The sequence below is a fragment of the Hemitrygon akajei genome, chromosome 7 (genome assembly GCF_048418815.1).
Source record: "Hemitrygon akajei chromosome 7, sHemAka1.3, whole genome shotgun sequence".
NCBI lineage: Eukaryota > Metazoa > Chordata > Chondrichthyes > Myliobatiformes > Dasyatidae > Hemitrygon > Hemitrygon akajei.
In genome coordinates this window covers 15,849,948-15,869,160 of record NC_133130.1, presented here as the reverse complement: position 1 = coordinate 15,869,160, position 19,213 = coordinate 15,849,948, and the positions used below count along the sequence as shown (strand labels likewise).

The 19,213-nt window shown below is 44.7% G+C and overlaps 1 protein-coding gene across 3 annotated transcripts in view; it reads right to left on the bottom strand.

Moving 5' to 3' along the window:
- The window catches only part of adat2 (adenosine deaminase tRNA specific 2), a 74,017-nt gene that overhangs the window by 15,404 nt on the left and 39,400 nt on the right, over positions 1 to 19,213 (bottom strand). For 2 of the 3 annotated variants that reach the window (XM_073050427.1, XM_073050424.1), the window contains one exon: positions 17,656 to 17,762. In XM_073050427.1, coding sequence (XP_072906528.1) covers positions 17,656 to 17,762 — 107 coding nt within the window. Of the gene's footprint in view, positions 1 to 5,613; positions 6,383 to 17,655; positions 17,763 to 19,213 lie in introns of those variants that run through there. The other variant, XM_073050426.1, reaches the window with a different exon arrangement.

The window sequence follows — 19,213 nt, the reverse complement described above, 5'->3', positions numbered from 1 at the left end:
CTTATTGAGCATTCACCATTCCATCCTGGCTGATTTATTATCCTTCTCAACCCCATTCTCCTGCCTTCTCCCTGTAACATTTAATGTCCTGACTATGAACCTCTGCTTTAAAAATACCCAACAATTTGGCCTCCACAGACAATGAATTCTACAGCCACACCACCCTCTGGCTAAAGTACTTACTCTTCATCTCTGCTCTAAATGGATGTCCCTCTATTCTGAGTCTGTGTCCTCTGGTCCTAGACTCCCCTACAATTGGAAACATCAACTTTGAGTACATCTACTTTACTTGTTACACACTTTGCATTAAAATAGACGCAGCTTTGAATTCACTCAATCTTCACTTACTGGGGGAAGAAAAATCTAATTTGCACAATGGATGCTGGCCCTGTGTAGCCCCCACCTTCACCATCATGCACAGTAGTGCAGTGGTTAGCACAGCACTTTACAGTACAGGCGACCAGGGTTCAATTCCCACTGCTGCCCGTAAGGAATGTGTAAGTTCTCCCTGTGACTGTGTGGGTTTCCTCTGGGTGCTCTGGTTTTCTCCCACAGTCCAAAGACGTACTGATTGGTAGGCTAATTGGTCATTGTAAATTTGGCTAGGATTAAATTAGGGGATTGCTGGGCAGCGTGGTCTGAGGGCCAGAAGGGCCTATTCCATGCTGTACCTCAGTAATGAAATAAATAAAATTCTCACTTCCTCTCTCTGCCAGACTGTTTCTCCTCCCACTAATTACACACTTGACCTAAACAACTACTCTGATCCCCCTCCTCTGTTGGAGATTAAACTGTCTTCTCCACGCTGTTTCCTTGCTAATACAAGGAAGAAGGCCCTTCGGTTCAAATCATCCATACCGACTGAAAATACCATAAAGCTCGTCCCATTCAGAACATACAACAGTAAGCACAGTTCAGACCCTTCGGCCACAATGTTGTGCTGACCACCTCACCTACTCCCAGATCAATATAACCCTTCCATCGCACAGAACTCTCCATTTTTTCCTTTCATCCATGTCCCTATCTAAGATTCTCATGAATGTTCCTAATGTATCTGCCTCTGCCACTACACATGGCTGTGCAAACTTAGCACTCTGTGTCAGACACCTACCTCTGACATTCCCCACTATACTACCCTCCAATCACCTTAAAATTAGCCATTTCCATCTTGGGAAAAGTCTCTGTCCACTCTATCTGTGCCTCTTATCATCTTGCACACTACTATCAAGGTGCCTCTTTGCTCCAAAGATAAGAGCCTAGCTTGGTATTTGCCAGCATTTGACCCATATCCCTCTATACTTTTTTCCCCAACCACTTTTTATGCCATGGACCAATACCGGTCTCTCCCACTTTCCAAAGATGTAGTTAGTGAATTGTGGGCATGCTATGCTGGAGCCGGAACACTTGCAGACTGCCCAGCACAATCCTCACTGATTTGATTTGACACAAAACTGTATGTTTTGATGTACTTGTGACAATTAAAACTAATTTATCTTTTCTTTCTTTCTTTTATCTATGCTCCTCATGATTTTATAAGCCTCTTTAAGATCGCCACCCCCCCCCCCCCCCCCCCCCCAGTCCCCCTGTGCTCCAAGTCCTTGCCTGTCCAACCTCAGCCCTCGAGTCCTGGCAACATTTGCACTCTTTCTAGTTTAATAAGCTTTTCCTATACCACGGTATCCAAAATCCAGGTGCAGCCTCACACAACATCCCAACTCCTATAGTCAATGCCCTGAATGATGAAGGCTAGTGTGTCATTGAACACAGAATATAGAACACTACAGCACAGTTTAGGTTCTTTGGCCCAGGAGCTGTTAACCTACTCCAAGATCAATCTAACTCTTCCCTCCTACACAACTTTCCATTTTTCTATTAACTATATGGCTATCTACGAATTTCTTAAATGCCCCTTAATGTATCTGCCTCTACCACTACCCCTGGCAGGATGTACCACGCACCCACCACCCTCTGTCAAAGAAACCTACCGCTGACAGCTGCCTGTACTTTCCTCCAATCACCTCAGAACTTTGCCTTCTTGTATAAGCCATTTGCATCCTGGGAAATAAGTCTCTGGCTGTCCACACGATCTATCCTCTTATCATTTTGTATACACCTCCATCATAAGTAAGTAATTATAACTTACCTACTTTTGCACTAATAGTTTTAGATTTAAGCACCTGTGTTGTGGAAAATAAATCCTCATTCATTCTACCTCACCCTCTTCAAATTCCATGCACCTCGATCTTATCTCCTCTCGCCCACCTGTGTTTTAGTGATTGTTTAACTTTACCCTGCCAACTTTTAACTACAAGCTCAATAAGTGTATGCTACTGAAAAGTAAGTCACGAAATAAATAAACAGAATTAAATATCTCTGTTCTGACACAATTTCTGGTTAAAGCACCATTAGATAGTAGAAGTATTTTCCCCCGCCCCCCCCCCAAGGGTCATCAAAGTTGTCAACCCAAGATTAATTAAGTTAGCTCACAACATGAAGCAGGTCAATGGAGTGGGATGAGAGTTGGGGGCAAGCAATGATGGACTGCGACACTTCCAGATCCTCAGTCATTCACCTGTTAGTGAGGCACGACAAGGTGTATCACCCGAAGAGTCACAAGCATTGGCCTCACTGCAGACTGTAGGGATGGTTTTGGGTACAGGGAGTGGAGATAGGGGATGGATAGGGTTTAGGGACAGATATTACAATTCGGGGCATCAGAGTTCGGAGCTCAATCTCTGTAAGGAGTTTGTACTTCCTCCCCATATAATGCATGGGTTTTCTACTGGTGCTCTAGTTTCCTCACACAGTCCAAAGACGTACCGGCAAGGAGGTTAATTAGTCATTGTAAATTGCCCCATGATTAGGCTAGGGTTAAACCAGGGGTTGCTGGGCAGCGCAGCTTGAAGGATGTATTCTGTGCTCTCTATCTAAATAAGTAAATGTGAAGGAATTAGGGGTCAGATAAGAGTCTAGGCCTCTCACAAACGCAAGAGATCCTTCATATGTCAGAAATCCAGAGTAACACACACAAAATGCTGGAGCAACTCAGCAGTTCAGGCAGTGTGGGGGAGGGGGTGCCATGGCCAGAAACATCACCTCTTTATTCCTTTCCTGCTTGACCTGCTGAGTTCCTCCGCATTTTACATGTGTTAGTATAGGCCTCTGTCTCTGCTCCATGCTTGAAGGTCAGCAATAAAGGACATCAGTGGTCGGACCTGTGAAGACGCGGGCTGGAGGCCTCCCCCTGTCACCGAGTGGACCTCAGCTCTGGAATCAGAGTTCTATGGCGATAGCAAGCACCAGGGCCGGTGACCCCGATTGGTACACTACTCAGTGAGACTGCAGTTTGAGGTCTACTGTTCAAGGTCCTCATTCATTGTCATTGGCGAGCCCTGGCATCAATGTCGAAGATCAAAGCCGGAAGGCCGATCAGAAATCCGGAAATCTGCAGAAGCCTAGATCTTAGGTCTTGAGCTGGCCAAGTTGAAGCTCAATGTCTGCGAATCTCTGTGTCCACAGGAGGCTGAAGAAGGGCTGTCCTAGGGTTGGAGGATTCCATAAATACGTGGGTGGCTGTGTTGAAAAGTGTTTTTTTTTGTTGTTGTTGTTTTGTTGCTTGTTGTGTTCTATGTTGTTCTGCTGAAAGTTGTTAATGTACCATGTTGGCGCCAGAATGGTTGTGGGCTGTCCCCAGCATGTCCTTAGTTGTGTTGGTTGTTAACACAAATGATGCAATTCACTGAATAGTTCAATGTACATATGGTAAATAAACAAGTCGGAATCTGACTTCCCTTATGCTCCCCACACCGCAGTAACTCACCTTAGAAATCCTCTGAAAGCTCATATCACCAGGTTCAGTGACAGCTTCTATCCTGTTGTTATAAGACTGCTGAATGGTTCTCTTATACAATTAGGACTCTTGCCCTCACAATCTACCTTGTTGTCTTGGACAGTACTGTCTGCCTGCACTCCACTTTCTATGTAATTGTAACACATTATTCTGCATTCTGTTATTATTTTCCCTTGTACTATCATGGACCTTCAATGTTCTTCTTAATTTCTGGTTTTTCACCTCGATCGTCTTCAAACAATTCCTGAACATACTCAGTCCATCTGTTCATAATCTCATCTTTTTCCATGATAATGGTACCGTCCTTTGCTTTCAAACATCCACCTGAAGAAGAGGATCTTTTTACTAGTGATATTCTTGATCTGTTGATGTAACCTTTTTGGATCAGTAATAGGGATTCTTTCTCGTTGCTCACATTCCTGGTTTAACCATTCTTCATTGGCTTTTTGACATAAGCTTTTAACTTTTTTATTTAAGGACTTACATTCTAAAGGATTTGCTTTCTTCCATTAGATTGTCGATTTTATCTGTCATCCATTTATCTTTGTGCCTTTTTTTTTAGGAATCACTGACTTTGCTGATTCTACCAAGGCATCTTTTACTTCATTTCTACATGTTTGCTATCATTTTCAACAAATTCAATTTCTAGACTTTGAAATCTATTCCTTACTTCAATTGTAAATTTTTGTCTCAAAAAGTTTTCTTCTTTAATTAATTGCGAGTAGTCAAGGGGATTGTTCAGGTTTTTGCTTCTTTAGTTAAAATAAATAGGCATTCATTAGTCTCGTGACACCATGGATTTGTGCCTGGGCAGGGTTGTATGGGAGACCGGCAGTTGCCCAAGCTGCAAGCCTTCCCCTCTCCACGCCACCGATGTTGTCCAAGGGAAGGGCACTAGGACCCAAGCAGCTTGGCACCGGTGTCATCGCAGAGCAATGTGTTGTTAAGTGACTTGCTCAAGGACACAACGCACTGCCTCAGCTGAGGCTCAAACCAGTGACCTTCAGATCATTAGACCGATGCCTTATCCACTAGGCCACACGCCAACACTAGTTATTCTTCAGTTATTTAGGTTTAAAACCAGAAATTAAGAAGACCATTGAAGGTCCCAGAATTTTAAAATCTGAAGTTCGTAATGCAATAAATAAGATGAAGAAAGGAAAGGCAGCAGGTCTTGATGAATTAGTAATAGAACAAATTATCGCCCTTGAAGTTTATGGAATTGAAAAACTTACTGATTTAATCAATGACATTGATGAGACTGGAATAATACCAGAAGAGATGAAAAAAATCAGTATTTATCACTCTTCCTAAGAAACCTGGAGCGATAGAATGTGAATTACATAGGACCATAAGTTTAATGAGCCATATCACCAAGATACTTCTAAGAATTTTGATGACAAGAGCTAAAAGTAAGATACAAGCTGAAATAAGTAAAGAACAAAGTGGTTTTGTGAAAGACAAAGGTACAAGAAATGCGATATTGATGTTAAGGCTACTATCAGAATGAGCTATTCAAGTGCAAAAAGATTTGTTTGTTTATTTTATCGACTACACAAAAGCATTTGATAAAGTGAAGCACAATGAGTTATTTGAAGTATTACAGGAAACTCTACATCTAGATTCGAAAAACCTCTGCCTAATCGGAAATCTGTACTGGGAACAAACTGCCACTGGAGAAGTGAGTCAGTTTACGAAAATCAAGAGGCGTTAGACATGGGTGTTTTTTCTCCCGATTTGTTTAATGTGTACAGTGAAACAATATTACAAAAAATAAGATACAGTTGTTGACGAAAGTGCAAAAATGGGTCTATCTATCAATTACAAAAAGACAATGTAAGGTGCTATCCAAAAAGAAGGAGAATCCTATCTGCAGGCTGAGAATAAACGAGGAAGACATAAACAAGTACTGAACTTTTGCTACTTAGGAAGCTGGGTGACATCAGATGGCAGGTGTGACATAGACATCAAAAGAAGAATAGGGATGGCAAAAGACACCTTTACAAGAATGAAGAGTATACTGACCAATATTAAACTAGGCATGACAACCCGCCTAAGAGAACTGAAATGTTATGTTTATCCAGTTATGTTATATGGCTCAGAATGTTGGACAACATCTAGTAACATGAGGAAACGAATTGAAGCAGCAGAGATGTGGTTTTTGAGGAGGATGCAAAGAATATCATGGACGAAACGAATATCCAACGAGAATGTCATGAACGGAGCAAGCACAAAAAGAGAAATGATGTATGAGATCATGAAAAGGCAATGTAACTTCATCGGACATGTGATTAGGAAAGACGAGTCAGAATGCACGGTAATTATGGGAAAGATTGAAGGGAAGAAAGCAAGAGGAAGGCAAAGACAAATGATGATGGAGACAGCAGCCAGAGAACTGGCAATGAATACCAATGAGTTGATCCACTTGACCTGAAACAGAAGTGTGTGGGCCATGGCAGTCAAAGCTCAAACTGGGCACGGCACCTGATGATGATGATGTACTATCTTGATGTCCTGATTTTATGCAACGGTCTGTATGGATGACATGCAAAATACAGTGGTTTTCAACTGTGCCTCAGTGTATGACAGTAATATACCAATTTACACCCTCCCCTCAACCTTCCTGCCCTTCAGCTCAATCTAGAGTAACACATACACACACACACAAAATGCTGGAGGAACTCTATGGAGCGGAATAAACAGTCGCTGTTTCGGGCTGAAACCCTTCATCAGGACTGACTGTAAAAGGAAGAGGAAAAAGCCAGAATATGAAGATAGGGGGAGAGGAAGGAATACATACTGGCAGATGATAGGTGAGACCAGGTGGGTTGGGGAGAGGGGATGAATTGAGAAGCTGGGAGGTGGTAAGTGGATAAGGTAAAGGGCTGAAGAAGGAATCTGATAGGAGAGGAGAGTGAACCATAGGAGAAAGGGGAAGAGGAGGGAAACCTAAAGGAGGTGATAGGGAGTTGAGGGGAAGGAGTAAAAGTGGAGCCAGAATGGGCAACGGATAAAGAAAGAAGGGGAGGGGAAATTAGCAAAATTGATGTTCATGCCATCAGGTAGGAGGCTACTCAGACAGAACGTGGTGTTGAATAAGCTCTTCTCGGGCTTCCATTCGGGTACAGATGTCAATTTTAACCGATGTTTCGATGACAAGCTCTGCCATCTTCATCAGGGATGATGCTTAGTCCTCAACCAATCAGGCTTCAGCTGTCCTACCTTGTTTACAATCAAATTCCAGTTCTTACTTGGAATGAGTAGTCTCATTGTGGCAGTAGAGGAGACAATGGCCTGACATGTGAGAATGGGAATGGGAAGTTGAATTAAAATGGGTGGCTAATGGGAAATCCCACCTGCTGTGGCAGACAGAATGGTGTCCTCAATCTACATTAGGTCTCACCAATGTAGGGGAGGTCACACCAGGAACACCAGATACAGATGATCCTGACAGACCTTCAGGTGAAAGTGTTACCTCACCCGGAAGTACTAAATGGTGGGAGGAAGGAGGTGAATGTGCAGGAGTAACACTTGCCTCACTTTGAGGAATAAGTGTCAGGAGGGAGATCAGTGGGGAGGGATGAATGGACAACAGAGTCACAGACAAATAAAGCTAATCTTTAAAGAAAGATAATCTTTGTTGCTGCTGCTTGAATTGTTCTGCTGAACATTGTGAGTAAGCAATGTTGATGGGTTGCCCCCAGCATATCATTAGATTGGGTTGGTTGTTAATGCAAATGACGCATTTTAGTCTATGTTTTGAACACACATGATAAATAAATCTGAATCAATAGGGAGTTTTTCTGCAGCAAATCAGAGACCTTGGGCTGATGCCTATTGTTTTTTTATTTTTATTTGTACCTGAGAGGATCTCCTTCACACTTCACACTGTTGTATAGTGGTGAGCATAATGTTTTACAGTGCAAGTGTTCAGAAGATCAATGTTCAAATCCCATTGCTGTTCGTAAGGAATTCGTACATTCTCCCAGTGTCTACATGTGTTGCTTCTGGGTACTCCAATTTTTTTTTTTTACACAAAGCTGTATGGATTAGGGTTAGTCATTTGTGGGCATATCACGTTGGCTCAAGATGCATGGCAATGCTTTTGGGTTGACCGAGCACATCCTCGGGCTGTGTTGTAGAACAAACCTGTTGACTGTATGTTTCCCACTACCAAACACATTTTTCCCTCCCTCCCTTCTGCTTTTCGCAGGGATCGCTCCCTACGCGACTCCCTTGTCCACTCGTCCCCCCCATCCCTTCCCACCGATCTCCCTCCTGGCACTTATCCTTGTAAATGGAACAAGAGCTACACCTGCCCTTACACTTCCTCCCTCACCACCATTCAGGGCCCCAGACAGTCCTTCCAAGTGAGGCGACACTTCACCTGTGAGTCGGCTGGTGTGGTATACTGCGTCCGGTGCTCCCGGTGTGGCCTTTTATATATTGGTGAGACCCGACACAGACTGGGAGACCGTTTCGCGGAACACCTATGCTCGGTCCACCAGAGAAAGCAGGATCTCCCAGTGGCCACACATTTTAATTCCACGTCCCATTCCCATTCTGATATGTCTATCCATGGCCTCCTCTATTGTCAAAATGAATCTAAACTCAGGTTGGAGGAACAACACCTTATATACCGGCTGGGTAGCCTCCAACCTGATGGCATGAACATTGACTTCTCTAACTTCCGTTAATGCCTCTCCTCCCCTTCTTACCCCATTCAACATATTTAGTTGTTTGCCTGTTCTCCATCTCCCTCTGGTGCTGCCCCCCCCCCACTCCTTTCTTTCTCCTGAGGCCTCCCGTCCCATGATCCTTTCCCTTCTCCAGCTCTGTATCACTTTCGCCAATCACCTTTCCAGCTCTTAGCTTCATGCCACCCCCTCCGGTCTTGTCCTATCATTTCGCATTTCCCCCTCCCCCCACTACTTTCAAATCTCTTACTATCTTTCCTTTCGGTTAGTCCTGACGAAGGGTCTCGGCCTGAAACGTCGACAGTGCTTCTCCCTATAGATGCTGCCTGGCCTGCTGTGTTCTACCAGCATTCTGTGTGTGTTGTTGTTTGAATTTCCAGCATCTGCAGATTCCCTTGTGTTTGGACTGTATGTTTCGATGTTTTGATGTACAAGTGACAAATAAAGCTAATCTTTGTACTAAAAACCAAGTGTTCCAGCACTGGTAGTCACCTACAACTTGGCTGTAGCCCTTCATCCCCAAATCTACTCAATTCCACCTCAGTACATGGAGGTCACCAACCCTCCTGGATAGTCCTGGGGTTCCGGATCAATCACAAGACACAGTTACAAGAAAGGTTTAAGAAAAGGTCTCCTCTCAAACTTTCAAATATTTAAGAGATTGAGATGAAAGGGAATTTAACAGGGCGAGATATCCTGGAGTTAGAGAGTCATACTGCACAAGAGCAGGCTTCTGCCCACCATGTCAATACCCACCTATGATAAACTCTCCAGAGCCAAACTGAATGAGGTGCAATCTAATCCAAGGCCACCCTGGGCTAACATGAACCTTCCTGATAGTGAATGCATCGAAGCAGTCCAAAGATTCTGAAGGCCAATGCACACAGTGCACTACTGTGGAAGGTATTTCCCTCTTAGTAAAATGCATCGAAGACCACGTCTGTAGATGAGATGTTTTCCCCTCGTCTTTCACTATAGATTAAGGGGAGGGAAGACAACACGACAAAAGCAAACATGACTACAAAAGTCAAAAACACAAGGAACTACAGATACGGGAAATCTTGAGCAACAGATACAGAATGCTGAAGGAACTCAGTGGGTCAGGCAACATCTATGGAGGGAAATGGACAGCTGATATTTCGACTGCTGAAATGTCAACTATTTATTTATCCTCCAGAGTTGCTGTTGTGGCCTAGTGGATAAGGCATCAGTCTAGTGATCTGAAGGTCACTGGTTCGAGCCTCAGCTGAGGCAGCGTGCTGCGTCCTTGAGCAAGGCACTTAACAACACATTGCTCTGCGACGACACCGGTGCCAAGCTGCTTGGGTCCCAGTGCCCTTCCCTTGGACAACATTGGTGGTGTGGACAACATTGCAGCTTGGGCAACTGCCGGTCTCCCATACAAACCTGCCCAGGCCTGCGCCCTGAAAACCTTCCAAGGTGCAAATCCACTAGACTAGACTAGGTCTCACTAGACTAACAGATGCCTATTAAGATGCTGTCTGACTTGCCGAGTTCCTCCACTATTTTGCATGTGTGTTGAAAATTGAGCCTTACCCAGTTCCAGACTCTCTTACTTGTCCTAACTCACACAACCTCCCTTCCCTTCTCTGTGATATCCAGTCCGTACAACACTTACGACCGTCACAACAATTATTTGTGATTTCGTCTACTCCAACACCCTCCATTTTCACTTTTGGTGACTGCTATAAGCTTCTAGGAGCTAACCCCTTAAATTCTCTCCATTAATTTATAAGCCTTTTTCTAGAAACATAGAAAACCTACAGCACAATAAAGACCCTTCAGCCCACAAAGCTGTGTCGCACATGTCCTTACCTTAGAAATTATCTAGGGTTACCCATAGCTCTCTATTTTTCTGAGCTCCATGTATCCATCCAGGAGTCTCTTAAAAGACCCTATTGTCTCTGTCTGCACCACCGTTGTCGGCTGCCCATTCCACATACTCAGTACTCTCTGCCTAAAAAACTTTTCTGTTTCTTTCACTCGTATAATTACGAAACCAATCTCTCTGACCTCACATCTACCTCGTTATGAACTTGCACATTATTATCTACACTGCACTCTTTCTATAGCTATTACACTTTATTTATTTATTTAGAGATACAGTGCAGAACAGGCCCTTCCAGTCCTTCGATCTATGCCGTCTAGCACGCCGTTGATTTAACCCTAGCCTAATCACGGGACAATTTCCAATGACCAATGAACTTTCGAAGTGATCTGCCTTTGGACTGTGGGAGGAAACCCACACGCACAAGAGAAGCATACAGATGTACTTTCAGAGGAACGCCAGAATCGACACACCAAGCTGTGATAACGTCAAGCTAACCGCTCCCTAACATTGTGCCCCTTCATTGTTATTGCTTTGCCTTGCGTGACCTTAGTAAACTGTGTAATGAATTAATCCGTATGAGCAGTATTCAAGGCAGGTTTTTCACTGGATCTCCGTACATGAACTCACTCGCACAATTTACAGTGATTTAACCTGCTAATTGTCATGTCTTGGCGTGTGGGAGGAAGCTGGAGCATTCTAGGGTAACACTCTGGAGAAGGTCTGGACTCCATACGATTAGTGCCCGAGGTAAGGACTGAACCTGGGACCCAGGCGCTGTGAGGCAGTGACTCTACCAGCTGTGGCACTGTGTGCATTCAGTATCATCAGGACCTTCCTATTCACAAGAAGCATGATTGCACTCGTAGTATTTTGTGTCAGCTACAGAATACCAGCTTTTTCTGCTATTGCATCTCAGTCTTATGGCTCAGATCAAATGGAGCAACACGTTTCCTTTGATCACAGAAACCAGCACTGTGTCAACACAGTGTTTATATTACCGTGCAAGTAATGAGGCAGGAATTAGCAACTTAAAGACTCACACTTAAATTCCAACTCGGCATCTGGAGAATTTAAATTCATTTGATAACTAAATCTGGAATGACAATCTAGTTTCAATGATGGTGACAATGAGGTCACCTTATGTTCAGGTACTCCTGCACCTAGTGTCACTTTATGTACATGCAATCTGTCTACACTCAGTGGCCACTTTATTTGCTACATCTATACACCTGCTCGTAATGCAAATTTCTAATTGGCCAATCATGTGGCAGCAACTCAATGCATAAAAGCATGCAGACATGGTCAAGAGGTTCCATCGTTGTTCAGCCCAAACTTCAGAATGGGGAAGAAATGTGATCTAAGTGACTTGACTATGGAATGATTGTTGGCTGCCAAACAGGGTGGTTTGAGGATCTCAGAGACTGCTGAGCTCCTGGGATTTTCATGCAGAACAATCTCTAGAGAATGGTGTGAAAAACAAAAATCGTCCAGAGAGTGGCAGTTCTGTGGATGAAAACACCTTGTTAATGAGAGAGGTCAGAAGAGACTGCCCAGACTGGCTCAAGCTGGCAGAAAGGTGACTGGAACTCAAATAACCGTGTGTTACAAGTGGTTTGCAGAAGAGCATTGTCAAGCTCACAACACACTAAACCTTGAAGTGGATGGGCCACAGCAGCAGCTAACCATGAATAGGTACTGAGTGGCCACTTCACACTCGGACCCCTCTTAATGCTGAGGATGCGTTCCTTTGAAGTGGAGTGCTATGAAAATCACGCTATGCAGGGTCATTATAACATTATGTAAATGGACACGTGTGCCTGATTAAAAGAAAATCAAACCTGACATATATGAGATATTATTTTATGTATAGACAATAATTTGTGGAGTAACAAACACGCAAATAGGCCTAAATTGTACATCAGCGGAGCAGCAAAGGGGAGCGGGTGGTGGTTACATCGTAGAGGAGGGACCAGGCTTTGAGTCCTCTTCTAATTATGGCTTCTTCCTCAAGTAGGCCTCGAGATTTGACAGCCTTTTTGTTAAGTTTCCTCTCATGAAGCAGCTCTTGGTAGCAGGAAATCATGCCGAGAACACGTCTCTTTGCCTTATTGCTTTGCTGGGTCACTATCGATGAACTGGTCCATGATTTGTGTGATTGTGGTGACGCTAGTGCTGAGGAATTTTGTGGTGAGTTCCTTGCTGATGTTTCCTCTTCTCCATCGGTGTCCTCAGATTCACCCAGGGTGCGTAATTCTGCCAAATCTCGAAGCTCTTCGTTATTAAGGCTCTCACCATGAGAATGTAGCAACTCTTCAAGACTGCCATCATTAACATCCTCTAACCCTGTTTCACTGGCCAGTTCAACGATGTTTTGGATGACTGGTTCTGCCTGAAATCCTAGGATGCCATTGCATGCTCCATCCATAGCTTCTTCCACACTCTGTACATCCATTTTTAAATTACTTCATCCCAGGCTGCTCTGATATTGTCTACAGCGTTCACGATGTTGTCGTTTTTCCAAAATTGCCGCATGGATTGTTTGTCTTGACCTTTTGTTTCCTCTACAAGTTGCCTGACTGTGTGACGAAGGTAGCAGGCTTTAAAATTCAATATTACTCTTTGATCCATTGGTTGGAGTAAATGAGTGGTGTTGGGTGGAAGGTAAACCACTTCTACAGGAATGCAGGTCCAAAGCACGTCAAGATTCTCAGGGTGGCCTGGGGCATTATCAAGCACCGACAGGCTTTAGGTTGAAGGTCAAGCTCTTCACAATACCGCTTCACTGCTGCACAAAAATGTGAAACAAACCAACTTTAGAAAACATCAATCGTCACTCAGGCTTTCTTGTTTGATTTCCAAATCACTGGTAGACTTGACTTTAAAATGCCTTTCATTGTTCGTGGCGTTTCAGAGTGATACACAATAATAGGCTTTAACTTAAAAGACTCCTGTAGCATTGCCTCCTAGCAAGTGAGTTAACCGGTCCTTTGCAGTCTTGAACCCAGATGCATGCTTCTCTTCTTGGGAAATGAAAGTACAAGGCATTCTTTTCCAAAATTGAAGACAAGCTCGGGAGGATAATAACCCTTTTCGATTATACCCTTCAGAGCTGCAGGAAAATCACAAGCTGCCTTGCTGTGCCAGCCACTTCACCAGAGATGCGTATGCTATGGAGGTTACTACACTGTTTAAATCTACCAAATCAACTTCTGCTGGCTGTGAATGTTACTGACATATCTTCTTCCTCTGCTTGAATATGACTGAAGATGCTTCTTGCCTTTTCCATTATTATCAGCTGGATAAATTATATAATTTAGTCTATATTCCATTTCTTCAAGCAAATGGCTCCTTGAATGAGTCACCTTCATTGATGATAACTTTGAGGTCATTGTTGCAGAAGCTTTTATCTTGTCTGAATTTTTGTATTATTGTTTTGATCGTCGATGTAGCCAATTTCAAAGAGGCGCCAACATCAACCTGATGATCACCAGCTTTCAAACGTACCACTTGCAGTTTCGCATCCATGCTCGTGCTTTTCCTAGACACCTCAGATGTACTAACCTCACTGGAAGCTACAGGCCATTTTCCAGACATTATGGGTGAAAAAAGGTGAAATAAATTGGCGAGGGGGCAAGGACTTTTACACACGCGGGGGAGGCAGAGCATGCACTAATACGTGATTGGCTATGAGTGGCTCAGAGTGTATGTAATCCACTCTCATTGGCTGATTGAATGTTTACTGTAATGGCGGCCGCTCTTGAGAAGTTTTAAGTGTTGTTTAGAATTAACTTTTGTTATTTTTAAAAATTTCAATGAAACAGTGCTATGCGGAGTAGCATTATGCAGTGTCTGAGGTATATGATACAGTAGGTACCTGGTAATGTGGCCAATTACTGTATATACAGCCATACTCGAAGTTACTTTTACATTCTGTTTTATAGGATTGTTTTTATATTTATTGTATATTTATATTGCGTTCTTTATGCTTATTGTGTTTTTATGCTGCATCGGATTCAGAGTATCAGTCATTTAGCTTTCCTTTACACTCTTGTATTGGACAATGACATAAACAATCTTTACTCATGAAGCTACTCTTTCCAGGATTTTTCCCAGGAGTTATGGAGTCATAGGGCATGGATACAGACCCTATGGCCTTCCAAGACATTGATGACTTCCAGGCATCCTTTTAAACTAATAAACACAAGAGATCCTGCAGATGCAACACACTCCGGGATCTTTTGAACCTGGAGTTTGGGCTCCCACCATCAGCTAGTCCAGGGGTTGATACCAAAGATCAGAGCCTCTCCTGTCAGATTCCTTCTTCTACAGCCCTTTATATTTTCCACCTATTCCCACCCAGCTTCTTGTGTCATGCCCCCTCAACCACTCACCCACTTTCTCCTTCCTTTCTCATCTTGGCAAAGATGTGTTGGCCCAAAACATTAACTGCTTATTCCTCTCCATAGCTGCTGCCTGACCTGCTGAGTTACTCCAGTACTTTGTGTGTTTTATCACAACCAGTTAGATGGCAAGGTGGAGATACGTCTTTACTAAAGTAGGTGTAAAACATTCCTTCCCTCCGCTAGCCTGCAGGTCACCCTTGGGCAAGGTGTAGTACTTGCTTAGCCCCCCAATCAGGGTCATGTGAAGCCATGGGAGCAGGTGGTGGATGGTCGTCTGAACAGCTGGTGCAGATCACAAGTCCTGGTTATGCGACCACTGACGCCAGGCAGACAATCTCTGAGAAGTACTGATAATGGCTGGGGTCACCCGGCTTGTAAGGACACTAGCCGGAAGAAGGCAATGACAAACCACTTCTGTAGAAAAATTTACCGAGAACAATCATGGTCATGGAAAGGCCATGATCTCCCATGTCATATGACACGGCATAGAATAACCAAACGAATGAACAATCAGTGCTTGCAGGTTACTCAGAAATTGAGACGTCAAAGCCCGATAGCCAAAGTCTGGAAACTGGAGGCCTGCCCTGTGATTGAAAGCCAGGCCTCTGATAGGAGGCCTATCGTGTAATAGGAGGTCTGGCCTGTGATGGGACGACTGTCTGTGTGTGTGGGTGGATGGGAAGGAGGAAAGGGCATTGCTTTGCTTTTAATAAACACACGGAATTCTGCAGGTGCTGCAAATCCAAAGCAACACACACAAAATGCTGGAGGAACTCCGCAGGTCAGGCAGCATCTGTGGAAATTAAGTAACAGTTGATGTTTCAGATGGAAACTCTTCTTCAGGAAAGGAAAGGAATACAAAGATGGTGGGAGGGAAAGAGGACAGTGAGGTGATAGGTGAAACCAGGCAAATATGAAAGGTAAAGTGATGGAGAAGAAGGAGTCTGATAGGAGAGGAGAGTTGACGATAGGAGAAAGGGATGCCTTAACCCCAACCACCTGCCACCCCACCAGGGATAGGGTTCCTATTGTCCTCAACTACCACCCACCAGCCTCTGCACCCACCACATAACTCTCTGTAACTTCAGCCACCTCCAACAGGATCCCACCACAAATCACATCTTTCCCTCCCCCCCCTCCACTTTCTGCTTTCTGCAGGGTTCACTCCTTTCACAAAATGACTTCCCAGCTCTTTACTTCACCCCTGCCCCTCTCCCGGATTCACCTATCACCTACTTCCTTGTACTTCTTCCTCCCCTCCCCTTTACACTGCCTTCTCGTCTTTTTTCTCCAGTCCTGATGAAGGGTCTCAGCCTAAAACGTCAACTGTTTGCTCTTTTCCATAGATGCTGCCTGGCCGGCTGAGTTCCTCCAGCATTTTGGGGTGGTCTATTGTCTTGGCAAAGCAGTCTCCTAATCTATGTTAGGTCTCACTGATATACAGGAGGCCACACCGGGAGCACCAGATACAGTGATTGACCCAAAAGGTTCACAGGTGAAGTGTTGCCTCACCTGTAAGGACAGTCAGGGGCCCTGAATGGCAGTGAGGGAGAAGGTGTCGCACTTGTTCCGCTTGCAAGGATAAGTGCAAAGAGAGAGGTCATTGTGGAGGGACGAATGGACAAAGGAGTTGTGTAGGGAGCAATCCCGCAAAAAGCAGAAAGTGGGGGGGGGGGGGGCGGGGAAGATGCGCTTGTTGGTGGGATCCTGTTGGAAATGGCGGAATAACCCCACAACCAAGCACATCTTTCCTCCCCACCCCCCACTTCCTGTTTTCCGCAGGGATCACTCCTTATGTGACTCCCTTGTCCATTTGTCCCTCCCCACTGATCTCCCTCCTGGCACTTACCCTTGCAAGTGGAACAAGTGCTACATCTGCCCGTATACCTGCTCCCTCACTGCCATTCAGGGTCCCAAACAGTCCTTCCAGGTGAGGCAGCAGTTCACCTGTGAGTCTGTTGGGGTCATATACTGTGTCTGGTGCTCCCGGTGTGGCTTCCTGTACATTGGTGAGACCTGATGTAGATTGGGAGATTGCTTCGCTAAGCACCCACCAGAAAAAGCGGGATCTCCCAGTGGTCACCCATTTTAACTCTACTTCCCATTCCCATTCCGACATGTCAGTCCAAGGCCTCCTCTACTGCTATGATGAGGCCACACTCAGATTGGAGGAGCAACACTTTCCGTCTGGGTAGCCTCCAACCTGATGGCATGAACTCAATTTCTCAAGTAATGCCAACCCCCTCTCCTTCACCATTCCCCATTCCCATTTCCCTCTCTCACCTTACCTGCCCCTCTGGTGCTCCTCCCCCTTCCCTTTCTTCCATGACCTTCTGTCCTCTATCGGATTCCCCCATCTCCAGCCGTTTATCTCTTTCGTCAATCGACTTCCCAGCTCTTTACTTCACCCCACTCCCTCTCCCAGTTTCATCTATCACCTTGTACTTCTTCCTCCTCTCCCCACACCTTCGTACCTGACTTCTCATCGTTTTTTTCTCTAGTCCTGCTGAAGGGTCTCGGCCTTGGCCTCCACAGCCGTCTGTAGTAATGAATTCCACTGGCTAACAAAATTCCTCCCTACGGGAAGCCAAGGTCAGTGGATATATTTAAAGCAAAGGTTAATAGGTTCTTGATCAGCAAGGGTGTCGAAGTTTACAGGAAGAAGGCAGGAGAATGGGGTTGAGAGGGATAATAAATCAGCCATGATGGAATGGTGGAACAGACTCAGTGGGCTGAATGGCCTAATTCTGCTCCCCTGTCTTATGATCCACGGTCCCAATGCGCCTCCAGGGCACTAGTTGGAACTCGTTATAATGCAAAGACGTTGCATGCAGATCATTGTAATAGGTTTACCTGGAAGGGTGCTCCAGTGCGCTGTAAATTATCAGCGGGAACATTCAGCACTGAACCGCAGCCTCCAAAGCGCTCATTCCGACAGCCGTACACCACTAGTGGAATGTCTGACATGAAGTTCAGGAAAACAAAGAGCCTTTCTTCCAAATAAAACCACCCACCCAGCTCCATCCCACCCCTTACCAGTCCCTCTTTCCCCATCCAACCTCCTGGACTTCCCTTGCATTTTCTTTTAATAATCTAATTGGTTCCTGGAAAGGGAAATGCCAAACGTTATGGCTGCTGGCCCGGAATGACACAAGGCAGAAAGAGCTCAGCCAACCCGTCACATCTGCCTTCTTCAATTCTTTCCTCAGCACAAGAGATTCTGCAGATGCTGGGAATCCAGACCAACACACATAAAATGCAGCAGGAACTCAGCAGGTCAGGTAGCATCTATGGAAAGAAACAAAGAGTGGAGGTTTTGATTTGGGACTCTTCATCAGGACTCAAGATTTAGGAGCAGAATAAGCTACCGAATTTCAACTGATGAACTGTTGAAGGTTTCTTGATATTTTGTATCATATTCTGGTTTGGGAATTTAAATGTGCAGGAATGTAGGAAGCTGCAGCAAGCAGTGGATTCTGCCGAATACATCACAGGCACATCTCTCCCACCATCAGTAGTATTTGCTTGAGGCACTGCCTGAAGAGGAAACATCTATCATCAACGATCCTCACTATCTTGGCTACGCCACCTCCTCGCAGCTCAGGTACAGAAGCCTGAAGTCCGACATCACCAGGTTCAAGAACAGTTACTTCCCTTCATAAACACTAGGGATGCTGCAGATGCCGGATATCCAGAGAAACACACACAAAATGCTGCAGGGATTCAGCAGGTCAGCCAGCATCTATGGCAAGGAATAAAGACCCGACATTTCGGCCTGAGATCCTTCCCCATATATTGGCTCTTTATTCCTCTCCATAGATGCTGCCTGACCTGCTGAGTTCCTCCAGCATTTTGTGTGTGTTACTCAATTCTTTCAGGTAGCTTTCTGATTCCCACTCCCTGCCTCTTCCATTGAAGATTAGCAATATTTGTCACATGTACATCGAAACATACTGTGAAATACATCCTTTACTTCAACAACAAACAGTTCAAGGATGAGTTGGGGGCAATCTGTGAGTGTCACTCGCCATCCAGCGCCAACATAGCATGCCAACAACTTACCAAAATTAATCCGTAGGTCTTTGCACCGTGGGAGGAAAGCCTTATGCTAACCACACACCCCATGCTAATGAACAAAGTATATCAGCTGCTCTACTTAACCATGTAGAGTGAAGGGCATTCTGACAGGTTGCATCATACCTTGGTATTGAGGGTCAATGTGCTGGATTGTAAAATGCTGCAGACGATCGTAGCCTCAGCCAGTTCGATCAAGGGCACAACCTTCCACACCATCAAGGTCATTATTACAGGAAAGATTCTAACATGGATAAAGCAGTGGCTGATTGGTAGGAGGCAAAAAGTGGGAATAAAGAGAGCCTTTTCTGGGTTGGCTGCCAGTGACTAGTGGTGT